Source organism: Siphateles boraxobius, unplaced genomic scaffold (assembly GCF_051911475.1).
Source record: "Siphateles boraxobius isolate OS27281-9 unplaced genomic scaffold, OSU_SipBor_1 41, whole genome shotgun sequence".
In the NCBI taxonomy this organism is placed as follows: Eukaryota; Metazoa; Chordata; class Actinopteri; order Cypriniformes; family Leuciscidae; genus Siphateles; species Siphateles boraxobius.
In genome coordinates this window covers 146223-162500 of record NW_027509042.1, presented here as the reverse complement: position 1 = coordinate 162500, position 16278 = coordinate 146223, and the positions used below count along the sequence as shown (strand labels likewise).

Here is a 16278-nt window from a genome sequence, read left to right as displayed (position 1 = left end):
TTACTCTCGCATTCGCATGGCAGTGTAATGCTTGTGTGATAGACTCAGCAGAACATGCACTGGGAAAACTGAGTCAAACCGGGAAATAAAAATAATTATCATAAATAAATAAAAAACAATTAATCAGATGTCAGTAAATGAGTGTTGTTGATCATCAAAATAAATGAAATACAGAGACATTTTCATACAAATTTTTCAGTGCAACTCAAATGCTGTTACGTATTGTTATGTAATTTGTAATGAAAACAATCATTTAAATGAGAAGAAATGCATAATAGAATCGGTTTCACTAGACTTTTAAAACCCATGTTGAATTAAGGGTCATTTAGTATCCTGATTTATAAGTATATGAGGATTATCAGAACATGCTGAGGATTACAAGTAAACCTGTACACACACACACACACACACACACACATATAGACGCACATGCACACACTCACTAACACACATACTCTAATGCATACACAAACATGCACGTGCTGACACAGTCACATTCACACACTCACACACACACGAGCATGCACACACATAATAACACACACATACTCGCATGCTCACATAAAACATACACCTGCACACACACACTCACAGTCACACACACATGCACACACTCTCACACACATGCACGCACACACTCTCTCTTTCACACACACACTCTCTCTTTCACACACACACATACACGTTTCAAGCTGCTTTGAAACATTCTATATTATAAAAAGTGCTTTATAAATAAAGGTGACTTGACGCATTCACACACGCACGCACACACAAACATACACACACACACGCACGCACACACAAACATACAGACGGGCATGCACACACATACTAACACACACATACTCGCATGCTCACACAAAACATACACGTGCACACACACTCACAGTCACACACAGGTACGCACACACACTCTCACTCACACACACACACACACACACACACGTTTCAAGCTGCTTTGAAACAATCTATATTATAAAAGGTGCTTTATAAATAAATGTGACTTGACTTGACGCATACACACACACGCACAAAAACTTACACACGCGCATGCACACACATACTAACACCACATACTCGCATGCTCACACAAAACATACATGTGCACACACACACTCACAGTCACACACACATGCACACACTCTCACATACACATGCACGCACACACACTCTCTCACTCACACACACACACGTTTCAAGCTGCTTTGAAGCAATCTGTATTATAAAAATTGCTTTATAAATAAAGGTGACTTGACGCATTCACACACGCACGCACACACAAACATACACACACACGCACGCACACAAACATACACACGGGCATGCACACACATACTAACACACACATACTCGCATGCTCACACAAAACATACACGTGCACACACACTCACAGTCACACACAGGTACGCACACACACTCTCACTCACACACACACACACACACACACACACGTTTCAAGCTGCTTTGAAACAATCTATATTATAAAAGGTGCTTTATAAATAAAGGTGACTTGACTTGACGCATACACACACACGCACGCACACAAACTTACACACGCGCATGCACACACATACTAACACCACATACTCGCATGCTCACACAAAACATACATGTGCACACACACACTCACAGTCACACACACATGCACACACTCTCACATACACATGCACGCACACACACTCTCTCTCTCACTCACACACACACACGTTTCAAGCTGCTTTGAAGCAATCTGTATTATAAAAATTGCTTTATAAATAAAGGTGACTTGACGCACACACACACACACACACATGGGCGGGCGCTGGGTTCTGCTTTCTGGTGTAGTGTCCTGCGGTGAGCATTAACCTGATGTGCATCTGCAGTTCCTCTGAGACACAGAGACAGACGATGCTTTCATCATCATTTCCCAGTGTAGCGCTTGTTAAACGCCTTTCTGTTGTCTCTCTCTCTCTCATTCTCTCCCTCTCTCTCTGTGTGTGTTTCTCATACAAGGGAGGTTCACTGGAGGATCAGTTCACATGCCACAAATATCACAGTTTAGAGTCAGTGCTGGGAACTGAAGGAAGTGATGTCATGTTTGAACACTCGACTGAGAAGTTCTGAAGTGAAGATAATAATGCATTCTTGCTAATTACAGATTATAGGACTGCTGATTTTGTGTGAATTTCAAGCACTCATTTCTAAAGTTTTGTAGATGCTGCATTTCATATCCCGTCTAGTTCAATTGTTCAACATGATGGTTTTGAATTGCATTGAAATATATGATTGGAATCACTTAAAAAAAGGAAAATAGAGTCCAGTGCAACATGTGCAGCGCAAGTCTGTCATATCGGCTACATAAAATTATAATTAAAACATTATAATTGTGTGTTTGGGACATGGATTTTAATGGTGAGACTTTTGGTTTTATAATCAGACTCTCAAAAATTAAATAAAAAATCTCGATTTAGATTTATCGGCCGATATATCGGTTATCGGGTTTCAAATATAAAGGATTATCGGTATCAGGCAAAATGTTCATATTGGTGCATCCCTAATAAAAGCATCCGCCAAATAAATAATCATAAACGTATTATGTGATTATTGCCATTATTTAAGCCACTTTAGTCACAGTGCACCTATTTTAGGAATATTATAATTTTTTGCACTCTTTCAGACTCTATTCATTGATGTAGAAGTTTTATATGCAAGAAGGGAGTGAAATTGCAGAAATTACAGTATTTAAAAAGTGTTAAATATAGGAATGCACAAAATATACTGGCCACCATATCGGCCGATATATGTAAATTTTTAATGTTATCGTTATCGGCCTGATAAGAAATGTGTCCGATATATTAAAGCTGATAAATAATGTATTATTTCCTTCAGCTGAGACACTTCAGATGCGCACTGTTCAACATGATGGTTTTAAATTGCTTGAAATATGATCAGAATCACTTTAAAAATGGAAAATACAGTGAAGTCTGTCATATAAGCTACATAAAATTAAAATAAAAACATTATAATTGTGTGTTTGGGACATGGATTTTAATGCTGAGCCTTTTGTTTTTGTAATCAGGCTCTCAGAAATTACATAAACATCTGGATTTAGATTTATCGGCCGATATATCGGTTATCGGCTTTCAAGTATAAAGAATTATCGGTATCGGGCAAAATGTTCATATCGGCGCATCCCTAATAAAAGCATCCGCCAAATAAATAATCATAAACGTATTATGTGATTTCTTCCATTACATAAGCATGCTATTTTTGTAAATATATATATATTGGGTGCTTTTCTGTTCTAGATCATGGCACTCGATGTTGATGTTCTTGATGTAGAAGTTTTCTATGCTAGAAGGGAGTGAAATTGAATTTGATTATTGCCATTATATAAGCATGCTGTTATTGCTAATATATATTTGGTGTTTTTGTGTTCCAGATCATGGCACTCGCCACCTTCCTCTCGTCTCGCTGTGGTGGTGTGTGTGTGCGACGATCCCCCTGAGCAGAATCATGCTGTCGGGCAGCTGGCGCCGGGGAACCATCATGGCGTCCGCGAGCGGGTCGGGTCCTGGGTCGAGACTGGGTAACACTGTGATTCTGGAAGCCCAGTATGATTATTCGTACCGCGGCGCCGACGGACGTCAGGTCTCGATCCACGAGGGCGAGCGATTCCTGCTCCTGAAGAAGACGAATGCGGACTGGTGGCAGGCCCGGAGGATCGGCGCCGGCGGGAAGGTCAAACCCGTTTACGTGCCGGCGACGTACGTTATCGAGCTTCCTGTCAGCTCGTTCCGCCCCTCGATGCCCAGCAGCCAATCAGGCGGTCTCAAGATGATCCCACGAGGTTCTCTCACGCCCTGCATGCAAACGCACTGCTCAGGTAACTTTTTATGTATTTATTTGATCCAAAATACAGTGAAATATTATTAGAATTTAAAACAATTCATTTCTATGTGAATATATAGTAAAGTGTAATTTATTCCTGTGATCAAAGCTGAATTTTCAGCATCATTACTCCAGTCTTCGGTGTCACATGATCCTTCAGAAATCAGTATAATATGATGATTTGATGCTTAAGAAACATTTCTGATTATTATCAGTTGTGCTGCTTAATATTTTAGTCGAAACTGTGATGCATTTTATTTTTAAGGATTCTTTGATGAATAAAAAGTTCTAAAGAACAGAATTTATTTGAATTAAAAATCTTCTGTCACATTATCGATTTAATACATTCCTGCTGAATTACAGTATTCATTTATAATTAACTAACTAAATATGAATATAACGATTCCCAGCGAAATGGCGTATATGGAGAAATATGGAGATGAAGACATAGAAGTGAAAATTAAATAGATTTTATATAAAATTTAAATATATATAAAATAATGATTTTAAAATATATATCAGTGTGCAGATATTTACTGTATAAATATAATATTAAATATATTTAAATTAGTGCTGTCAAATTGATTATTTGCAATTAAATGCATCTAACATAAATGTTTGTTTATATGCGTGTATATATATTTTATATATATATACGTGTCTGTATACACACTCACCTAAAGGATTATTAGTCAAGTCAAGTCAAGTCACCTTTATTTATATAGCGCTTTTACAATACAAATTGTTTCAAAGCAGCTTTACAGAGATAACTGGAAAGTAAAGTTGTAATAGTATTGTTAAATTCAAATTCCTAACTGACGACGAAGACTTGACAGAGCAGCCATCAAGTGTTAGACAGTATTCTAGGTTATTGCGTGTGGAAGTTTTTTGTCCAATAATTAGAATCTCTGTTTTTTCAGAATTTAGTAGTAGGAAATTACTAGTCATCCAATTTTTTATATGAACTATGCATTCCGATAATTTTGTGAATTGGTAAGTTTCATTAGATTTGAGGAAATATAGAGCTGAGTATCATCAGCATAACAGTGAAAGCTAATTCCATGTTTCCTAATGATATCTCCTAACGGTAGCATGTACAGAGTGAACAGCAGCGGTCCTAGTACTGAGCCTTGCGGTACGCCATACTGAACTTTTGACCGATAAGCCATCTCTTCATTTACTGCTACAAACTGATAACAGTCAGATAAATATGATTTAAACCATGCTAGTGCAATTCCACTAATGCCAACATAGTTTTCTAATCTATTTAATAGAATGTTGTGGTCAATGGTGTCAAATGCAGCACTAAGATCAAGTAACACTAATAGAGAGATACAACCACGATCGGATGATAAGAGCAAATCATTTGTGACTCTAATGAGAGCTCTCTCAGTGCTATGGTGCGGTCTAAATCCGGACTGGAAATCCTCGCAGATATCATTTCCTTAAAGAAAGGAACAGAGTTGTGAGGATACGGCCTTTTCTAGTATCTTTGACAGAAAAGGTAGATTCGAGATCGGCCTGTAAATGACTAATTCCGTAGGATCAAGTTGCGTTTTTTTAACAAGCGGTTTAATCATAGCCAGCTTAAAGGTTTTTGGTACGTATCCTAGAGACAAAGACGAATTAATGATATATTGAGAAGAGGATCTATGACCTCTGGAAGCATCTCTTTCAATAGTTTAGTCGGTATAGGGTCTAACATACAAGTTGTCGATTTAGATCTTGTCATTCTTCTTCTATAGCAACAAATGAATCAAATTTTTCCTCAGGGGGACTATAATGCACTCCCTGATGCGATACTGTAGTAGACGGTTGCATAGTTATAATTTTGTCCCTAATATTATCGATCTTATAAGTGAAGAAGTTCATAAAGTCATTACTGCTGTGTTTCTTGGAAACTTCTGGGCTTGAAGCTTTCTTTTTCTTTAGTTTAGCCACTTTTTCAAATAAATACCTAGGATTATGTTTGTTTTCTTCTAATAGGGTTGAAAAATAAGCAGATCTAGCAGCTTTTAAAGCCTCTCTGTAAGCAATCGAGCTCTCCTTCCATGCAATCCGAAATACCTCTAGTTCTGTTTCCTTCCAGTTGCGCTCCATTTTTCTGGCTGTTCTCTTAAGGGCCCGGGTGTGCTCGGGAACGTGGGAATTATTAGGAACACCATACTAATACTGTGTTTGACCCCCTTTCGCCTTCAGAACTGCCTTAATTCTACGTGGCATTGATACAACAAGGTGCTGAAAGCATTCTTTAGAAATGTTGGCCCATATTGATAGGATAGCATCTTGCAGTTGATGGAGATTTGTGGGATGCACATCCAGGGCACGAAGCTCCCGTTCCACCACGTCCCAAAGATGCTCTATTGGGTTGAGATCTGGTGACTGTGGGGGCCATTTTAGTACAGTGAACTCATTGTCATGTTCAAGAAACCAATTTGAAATGATTCGACCTTTTTGACATGGTGCATTATCCTGCTGGAAGTAGCCATCAGAGGATGGGTACATGGTGGCCATAAAGGGATGGACATGGTCAGAAACAATGCTCAGGTAGGCCGTGGCATTTAATCGATGCCCAATTGGCACTGTTGTGAACTTCTTCTTCTCAAGTGTAGAAAAGATAGAGTTGCAGACCAGGAGATTGTTGAGGTATAAGTTCTTTATTTCGTCGCTGTAGTCATCTCAATCAAGTCTAACTAAGGGAACTTTACATTGTAGTTTATATACATTTCAAGGGGGAGGGATTGCATATAGGTGGAGACTTCTCTGAAAACAAAGCAAATGTAAATAAGGTATACAGATTGTGGAACCTGCTCAGCATGAGACACGAGAACAGGAAAGACATAGACTTCTCGTACTGAGATGAGACAAATGGTCTCAGTAATAAAATAACAGGTGTTCAAACTTGCTCAGCATGACTCTTCACCCCGTAAAACAATGAGAACAGGAAAAGCCTAGCCTTCTCGTAATGAGATGGGACAGTCAGGAATATCCTGCTGGGAACCCCTACCATTTGCAGAGATTTCCTGGTCTCATCATTTATAAACTTTCTCAATATAAAATACTATTGTATTGGAAATCTAAATTAAACATTTAAATAAATTTGTAATCCTACATTTCCCCCTTTGAGAGTTCTAAATAACTCTCACAAAATACAAATTTAGACACTTAAAAGTTAAATTCTTGTAACTTGTGATCATTACAGGCTCATGCTTCTGTGTTGCTGTTTCTGCAATTGCATGCTGACACAGAAACAAACATGCAAATTTAGGGTCCGTTAAGTTCTTAAGGGTAATAGTCTTTTCTGTTTGGGACTGTCATTTCTTTGTGAGGGGCGTGAGTCATTTGTTGAATGAAACACTTGATACTGTGGACGCATAGATAGTATGCTATTAGAAGAAATAACAGCAGAATTGCTATTTCCTTTATCCACAGCCAGGGTTTCCCAATCAAGTTTCCGAACCATGAAAAATTAACTTCAGTCATCTGGTGTAATTTTGCTGAAAGATCAAGAATGTCTTGTTGGATTTTGTTCAAGTTCTCTGTTGGATCCATTAACCCGGTGCAGCACTCAGGTCCGATGATGGTGCAGGCTCCTCCTTGCGTTGCTAGAATGTAATCCAAGGCCACTCTGTTCTGTAAGATCATTATCTTGTGCGAAGCGAGAGTGTCCGTGATGTTACCAAGGGCCCAAGCCGTATCATTGGCCAATTTCTGTACAGAATTCGATAAGCTTCTGACTTGATCAAGGGCTTGCATGACACCATAAGATGGTATTAATGCTCCAAGAGTTCTTGACCACCATGTTTGTGCACAAGTGAGTCCTGGAATGCAGCCATCTGCTTCGTTAGTGGTAGGAGCTGAATTTTGTAGCTGTGGGGAGCTTGGGGTGGAGTGTGTATTTTCTCTGATAGCTGGTAGAATATAAACCAGGGTGCACCTTCCGTTAAATTGGCTGGGGAGGATGCTGTAGACAGAAGTTCCACATAACCAAAAAGTGTCAGTTGGTGGAGAGATCATACACAACTGATTTATTTCAAAAAAATTTGGTAGGGATGGGTTTCTGGAGAAACACTCTGTTAAGTCATTTTCCTCTTTCTTATCTGTTGTAGTAACGTACACGTGGGATTCTGCTCCTCTTTCAATCACAAAGCTGCAACGTTCACGAGGAATTTCCCCCAGTGGAGTCGATGCTGGAGCATAATTTTCCATGCACCAATAGAACATCATTGGCAGGAGTAGATCTGTCATGATGGGAGTAGCTGAAGTTAGGTTGCAGGATGGTAGTCCTGGAATGCAACACGGAGAAGCTGGAGGAATTGTTGTATTGTGACATGTATCCTTGTTGTATAATTCACTGGTATGATGATTGAATAAGGTACACGTGTCACATTTGGAGATAGGGTGTGCCACCCAGGGGATTCCTGCTCCTACTGAAGGTGCGTGTGGCATGCAAACGTCCTTTCCAGCAAACAAGGCATTTCTTGACATATTCATTAGCTCTAAGAATATGTTGTTTCTGGGGTCCACACTTTGTGCGATGTCCATGATGCTTAGTAGAACGACAATCTTGATCATGTTGATGAATGATTGAAGGTTTCGTATGTGAGTCTCTGCGTTGTGTATTTTTTTTTTCTTTCGTGATAGTTGGTTCGCCAGTGAGTCTAGTTGTTTTCTGGAGGTTGTGGCTTCATACGCAGGTGAGGAGGTTGGTGCGTATGGGTCCCGGACTGTCATCAAGTCGTGTCTGCACAGAATAAGAAAGAAAAAAAAAACAAAAGACAGTAGAGCAGTATTTGTTCAAACACTAGGATTGTGAACTTTTTCTGAGTCTGCTATTGTTGATTTCCTCTTTCCCTATTTCTTAAACCTTTGACACCTAAAGAACAGTGAGGTAAGGATGGACTAGGATAGGGCCTATGAGGGAAGTCTTCACCCCAGGGTTAACCCCCGAAGCCTACTGCATTCGGTTCTTCCCGGGGCTCCTCACTGGTTCTGTGTCCTAACCTATCCCTGTTGGTGGGGGAACAACCTTACAGTGTGTACAATGAGTCCAGGTTTTCCTTCCCTCACACAATACTGCAGCGGCTGTAATCAACATCACTTGATGTGGCCCATGCCACTTTGGTTCTAATGGCTTATTTCTGAATGACTTTATCATGACCCATTGACCTGGGATGATTGTGTGTCCCCCTTCTGGTGAAGTCTGCCAACATGACTCAACTCTCCCTCTGGCACTCTGTACCGCCTTTGTTAGGTTTTCACAGTAAGCAATCAGGGCATCTGAGGTAATGTGTACATCAGCATTTCTAAGATCAATCACACCTGGCATCTGCATGGGGCGTCCAGTAATAATCTCATGAGGGCTCAGTCCTACTGTTCTGTTAGGTGATGCTCTCATACTACACAGTACTGCTGGCAACGCTTCAACCCATGGTACTCCTTCCTGATGCATTTTGCTTAGCCTGATTTTGATTGTTCTGTTTGCACGTTCAACCTGTCCTGATGCTTGTGGCCTATAGGGGCAGTGGAGGTTCCACTTAATCTGCAACATTCTAGACACTTCCTTGACTATCTGTCCTGTGAAGTGTGTACCTTGATCTGAGTCAATCCAATCTGGTAATCCCCATCTGGGAATGAAATCAGTGACAAGACATTTAGCAGTATGTGCAGCTGTAGCACGCCCTGTTGGATAAGCTTCTACCCATCTTGAAAACTTGTCTATTACTACCAAAACATCAGTTTTTCCCTTACAACGAGGCAATGATATGTAATCAACTTGCAGGTGACGAAATGGTCCTGGTGGAGCTGGGGTATGTGCTGCTGGTGTAGTGGCTGCTGGTATATCATTATTTTTCTGACATGTAACACACCTCTTGGCTGTTTCTGTGGCTACATTTCTGAATTTTGGATTCCACCACTGATTTGAGAACCTGTGATTCATCGTTGCTGGACCACTGTGACCTAAACTGTGTATTTGTTGAGCCAAATATGGCAGCAGTGATTCGGGAGCGACATACTTTCCCCCTTTGGTCCAGCAACCAGATGAATCCACTGTGGCTCCTTTGTCTAACCATGTCCATGCTTCATACAGAGGAACGTCTTTGTACAGATCAATTATTGATTCAGGAGGCATAATTGTCTTCTGTGCTGCACTACCTGAACACACTTGTACAGTTGCATAGAAACAAGCCTGTTTAGCTGCCATATCAGCAAGAGCATTACCTTTAGCTTCCGTAGTATTAGTTGTGAGATGTGCTTTCACTTTGATCACTGCTAATTTCTTTGGAAGTTTCATGGAAAACATTAGATCTTTCACTAATTCAGCATGCTTAATGGGGGATCCAGCAGAAGTTAGAAACTGTCTGGTTTGCCAAATGACACCAAAATCATGAATTACCCCAAAAGCATATCTGGAATCTGTGTAGATATTAGCAACTGATCCTGAAGCTAGCGTGCATGCTCTTGTTAGGGCTACTAGTTCTGCAGCTTGAGCTGAAAAATGATCTGGAAGACGTCCTGAAGCTAACACTTCCGTGGTGGACGTTACTGCATAACCTGCTCGTCTGTTACCTTCAATTACTTGAGCTGAACCGTCAACAAACAACTCAAATTCTGAATTCTCTGTGGGAGTTTCTTTTATTTCACTCATAGGTGTATATGTAAGCGTAACACAATCGTGTGTCATTTCTCCTTCATCCTCTAACAAAACTTCAGTCATAGCAGACATCATACATGAGGACGGATTCGTGACAGGTGCACGCTGTAAGACAATATTCGGGGCTGTGAGAGTTGCTAACCAATTTCCCCAGCGAGAGGAAGTGACAGAAGTGACTTTTGCTTGATTCATTAATGCGGACACTGCGTGCGGACATCTTACGTTTACAGACTGTCCTAACACCATTCCTGATGAAGCCTGAAGCGCTAGATGCACTGCCTGTACTGCTCTGAGGCATGGGCCCATACCTTGAGCTACTATGTCAAGTTTACCAGAATAGTAATGAATTGGGCGTAAACTGCCCCCATGATCTTGCATTAGACATGCAGTCATGAAGCTTAAATGTTCATGGACATAAAGCACAAATGGTCTATCAGTTTGGGCAATTCCTAATGCTGGTGCTTGACATAGTGCTCTCTTCAAATCATTGAACGCTTTGAGGTGACATTCTTCCATACAAACAGTATCAGAATCTTTACCATGGCCTTTCAACAAGTCATAGAGCGGCTGTGCAATTGAGGCATAGTCTTCAATCCAAGGTCTACAGTAACCTGCTGTTCCTAAAAATGATCGGAGTGTTTTAATGGTAGTAGGCGGGGGTATGGCTTTGACTGAAGCCGCTCGATCCTGTGTAATGGATCTATTTCCTGCACCAATTGTTTGACCCAGAAATGTGACTTGCTTTTTAGCAATTTGAGCTTTGTGAAAGCTGCATTTGTGTCCTTTCTTATGCAAATAGTCCAACAATGATGCCAATTCAGTTTGATGTACCTCGTGATCTGTTGAGGAAATCAAAATATCATCGACATATTGGATCATAGTGGACTGTTTTACCGGACATTCTGGGTCACACAAATCACGTCTGACAGCCTGATGGTATATGGTTGGGGAGTTTTGAAATCCCTGTGGCAAACGTGTCCACTGGTATTGCTCATAGTCAACTGTGAAAGCTAACCATGGCTGGCTGTCAGAGTGCAACGGTACAGAAAAGAATCCATTAGACATATCAATTACTGAAAAAATCTTACTCTCTAATGGTATGCCATTACAAATTGTGGAAGGATCTGCCACTAGAGGGGTGATTTTATCAATATTTTTATTGGCTACTCTGTAGTCTATTGTAAGTCTCCATGTCCCATTGGATTTCTTGATGGGCCAAATGGGTGAGTTACAGGGACTGTTGGTTTTAACTAGCACTCCTTGCGTCAGCAACTTTTCTACAATAGGTTTGATCCCCTGTATAGCTTCCTTATTGATCGGATATTGTTTGGTGACCGGAGGTGGAGTCCCCGTCAATTTTATTGGTTCTACACCTGTCAACAAACCACAATCATCCTTGTCTTTAGCCCAAATTGGATGATTCTGTAAGAAAGCATACTCTGGAGGGATTACATTATTGGTAGAAACTTGTGCTGAGGAAATTTGAATGCTAGCAGATTCTGAGGACACGTCTAAAGTTAGATGTATTTGTCTCAGGAGATCCATGCCTAAAATTGCACCTGTATTTAATGGAGCACATAACAATTTTGTAGTCAGAGTTTTTGGGCCAAATTGTACATCTATGGGCGGGGTTTCATACAAATCGGAATCTTCACCTATTACGCCAGTTAAAGAAAATTTGGTTTTCTTGTACGGAATGTCTAAACCTTTAGCCAATTTTGTAGGAATTATGGTAATTTCTGCACCTGTATCAAGCAAAAAATCAATTTCTTTCTCTTGTATGCTACCTTTCACAAAAATTCTTGTGTCATTATGATGTATTACAGGGGTAAGGTAGCTACTCACAGCCCCAACAATTAGTTTTTTTCCTGGTCTTTTTGTGCTCTTAAAAGAGCCTGAACAAGCTGTCCTAAAGTTTCAGTGGACACTTGCGGAACTGCTTCCGGGTTGTAAGCAGGCTGAGAAGGAGCAGAATTATGCATAGCATTTCTTTTTGTATCTTGCAATTTCTTCCTACACTCTTTCTCCCAATGTCCTAATCTTCCACAATAGTGGCAGCTCCCTTCTTTTTTAGACCACCTGTTTTCTTGTTTTGCTGTGCTAAATGTAGCTGCTGCTGCTACTCTCACTTTGGTTTTAACATCAGCATCTCTTTCCCATGCAGCTAACCTGTCAACGTTACTTCTGAGAGTTCTGTTAGACCAAGTTAGATCTAGGAATGGCAAAGCTCTTCTGTATTCGGCTACAAGGCCATCTGACCAGATACGAATTAGTGGTCCTTTGTCATCGAGCACACTTTCGGAATCATCCACTATTCCACTGTAAGTTATGGCTGACTGACAAAACCGTTCAGTATATTCATTTACCGTTTCTTCTTTCTTTTGTACACAGCTAGTAACTCTAGACCAGTCTATTTTGGGTCCTAAGATAGTCTTTAGGATTTTCAAAACACCTTCTCTCATATCGCCTCTACTGGCATGTTGTAGTTCAGAAGTCACTGCAGATTCAAAACTGTTGAATTCAGAATCAGTTAAAATTTGTGACATTAACTGTGTGACTTCTGTTAACGACATGTCATATAGACGAATTTTGCCTATGAATGCCCTTCTAAATTCAGAAAACTGTTTACGTGGTGAGGGTAAACTCTCAGAGAGTCGTTCTATATCCTTAGGTCCAAGGGCTTTTGCGACAGTTTGTATTCGGACTACAGAAGGGTGGGTAGAAACACTTTCATTTTCCTCAATTCCCTGTGATCTTTTTCTAGCTCCACACACATAAACTGAATTAACAGGCTTATCAGTGACTGATTGGACGGCTACATCTGTTTCAAAGAACGTTCGTAAATCAGGGTAAATGTTATCAGGCTGACTTACTTCTTCCCCATCAGTTTTTTCTGCATCTTTGTTGCGGTTCAATTTCTTGGTTAAAGAGGAAACTTTAGCCCGGAGCTCATTAATCTGTTTCTCTAGCTCTGAGTTGCGTTTAGACTGTTCTGTAGCTAGTGCTAAACCAAATTCTCTATGGCAACATATTATGCCTTTCACATTGTTCTTGCGAATACTTGCTCCTAGTACTTTTTTACACTCATCTACCGACCAAGTTTTGTCTGGATGAATCTCATATTTCTGCGTTAGTTCTTTTCTAACTTTCTCAGTGACTATTAGGTTCATTTGTTCTCCTAACAGTGTTTTAAATTCACTATCTGACCACAAAGGAGTCGCAAGACCAAATTTTTCAGTTGTTGGAACCAGCCTAGCATTCGTTCTAACCATTTTGTGGATTTCTTTATCACACAATCAAAAACACTAAAACTTCTCTGATCAAAAGAGTCTACACTTATGTCACAGATCAAACTGTTGATAAACCTTCCTTGTTACCAACACATCACATTTAACTTCCCTGCCTGAAACAGAGGATCAAACTTTTCCTCTCTAAAAGAAAAACTTTTAAAAGGGTAACCAAAATAAATAGCCTGTAAGACTACCTCTTCTCTGCTTGCACAGAGGCTAACAATATTTTAACTTGAATGCTAAAATCTTCCCTGTCTGCACAGAGGATACCAACAACTTCCCTGACAATTCAGAGGATCAAACTCTCTTCTCTAAAATAATTTTTTTAGAGGGTAACACCACAAGGTAACAAACAACAAAACAAATAATTAGCAAAATAATACTAATCTTCCCTGCCTGACACAGAGGATATCTTTTTAACATGTGATGTTAAAAACGTCCCTGACTGAACAGAGGATATATTTTAATCTTTAAAAGACAACTTCTAAAGGATAACTTTGGGTAATCAAACACTACAGCTGTCTGATAACTCTTTCTCTGACGGCACAGAGGATAATTTTTACTGGTTTTTCAACGGTTCTTTGAATGGAGTGAAACTCACCAAATTATTGTTGTATGGAAAAAATTCCGTCTGGAAACTCAGTCAGAGATCTTTGTTGAGCTTGGTTCTGGAACTCAGTCAGCTTTGTTGAGATCTTTGTTGAGATTCAGTTCGCGAACTCAGGCAGCTTTGTTGAGATCTTTCTGGATTCAAAAGATTCAGTCTGGAACTGGAAAGTCAGATCTTTGTTGAGATCTTTGAGCTTTGAAGTTTCAAAAGTTCATTCTTTGTTGAGTTTCAGTTTCTCCATCCGGGTCACAGGGCACCATCTGTTGTGAACTTCTTCTTCTCAAGTGTAGAAAAGATAGAGTTGCAGACCAGGAGATTGTTGAGGTATAAGTTCTTTATTTCGTCGCTGTAGTCATCTCAATCAAGTCTAACTAAGGGAACTTTACATTGTAGTTTATATACATTTCAAGGGGGAGGGATTGCATATAGGTGGAGACTTCTCTGAAAACAAAGCAAATGTAAATAAGGTATACAGATTGTGGAACCTGCTCAGCATGAGACACGAGAACAGGAAAGACATAGACTTCTCGTACTGAGATGAGACAAATGGTCTCAGTAATAAAATAACAGGTGTTCAAACTTGCTCAGCATGACTCTTCACCCCGTAAAACAATGAGAACAGGAAAAGCCTAGCCTTCTCGTAATGAGATGGGACAGTCAGGAATATCCTGCTGGGAACCCCTACCATTTGCAGAGATTTCCTGGTCTCATCATTTATAAACTTTCTCAATATAAAATACTATTGTATTGGAAATCTAAATTAAACATTTAAATAAATTTGTAATCCTACAGCACTAAAGGGCCTAAAGTGTGCCAAGAAAACATCCCCCACACCATTACACCACCACCACCACCACCACCAGCCTGCACAGTGGTAACAAGGCATGATGCATCCATTATTCTGACTCTACCATCTAAATGTCTCAACAGAAATCGAGACTCATCAGACCAGGCAACATTTTTCCAGTCTTCAACTGTCCAATTTTGGTGAGCTCTTGCAAATTGTAGCCTCTTTTTCCTATTTGTAGTGGAGATGAGTGGTACCCGATGGGGTCTTCTGCTGTTGTAGCCCATCCGCCTCAAGGTTGTGCGTGTTGTGGCTTCACAAATGCTTTGCTGCATACCTCGGTTGTAACGAGTGGTGATTTCAGTCAAAGTTGCTCTTCTATCAGCTTGAATCAGTCGGCCCATTCTCCTCTGACCTCTAGCATCAACAAGGCATTTTCGCCCACAGGACTGCCGCATACTGGATGCTTTTCCCTTTTCACACCATTCTTTGTAAACCCTAGAAATGGTTGTGCGTGAAAATCCCTGTAACTGAGCAGATTGTGAAATACTCAGACCGGCCCGTCTGGCACCAACAACCATGCCACGCTCAAAATTGCTTAAATCACCTTTCTTTCCCATTCTGACATTCAGTTTGGAGTTCGGGAGATTGTCTTGACCAGGACCACACCCCTAAATGCATTGAAGCAACTGCCATGTGATTGGTTGATTAGATAATTGCATTAATGAGAAATTGAACAGGTGTTCCTAATAATCCTTTAGGTGAGTGTATATAAACACACACACATTTATATATATATGTACACACATATTATATAAACACAAACATAAAAGTTTGTTTATATGTGTGTAAATATATTATTACATTTATATATATGTGTGTGTGTGTATATATATATATATATATATATATACACACACACATTGATATATCTATATGTACACACACATTATATTAACACAAACTTTTGTTACATGCAATTAATCACGATTGATCGATTTGACAGCACGAATTTAAATATATTAATATAATTGTTTTCTGCCTTATAAAACTTCAGCAATGTCAT

General features: G+C 39.9%; 1 protein-coding gene across 6 annotated transcripts in view; it reads left to right on the top strand.

The window, feature by feature from the left end:
• LOC143706079 (rho GTPase-activating protein 15-like) overlaps positions 1–16278 on the top strand; it is a 79380-nt gene that overhangs the window by 10202 nt on the left and 52900 nt on the right. For all 6 annotated transcript variants that reach the window (XM_077197632.1, XM_077197631.1, XM_077197629.1 and 3 more), the window contains exon 2: positions 3422–3865. In XM_077197632.1, the coding sequence (XP_077053747.1) occupies positions 3496–3865 (370 nt within the window). In that variant the 5' untranslated portion in view covers positions 3422–3495. The remainder of the gene's footprint in view (positions 1–3421; positions 3866–16278) is intronic.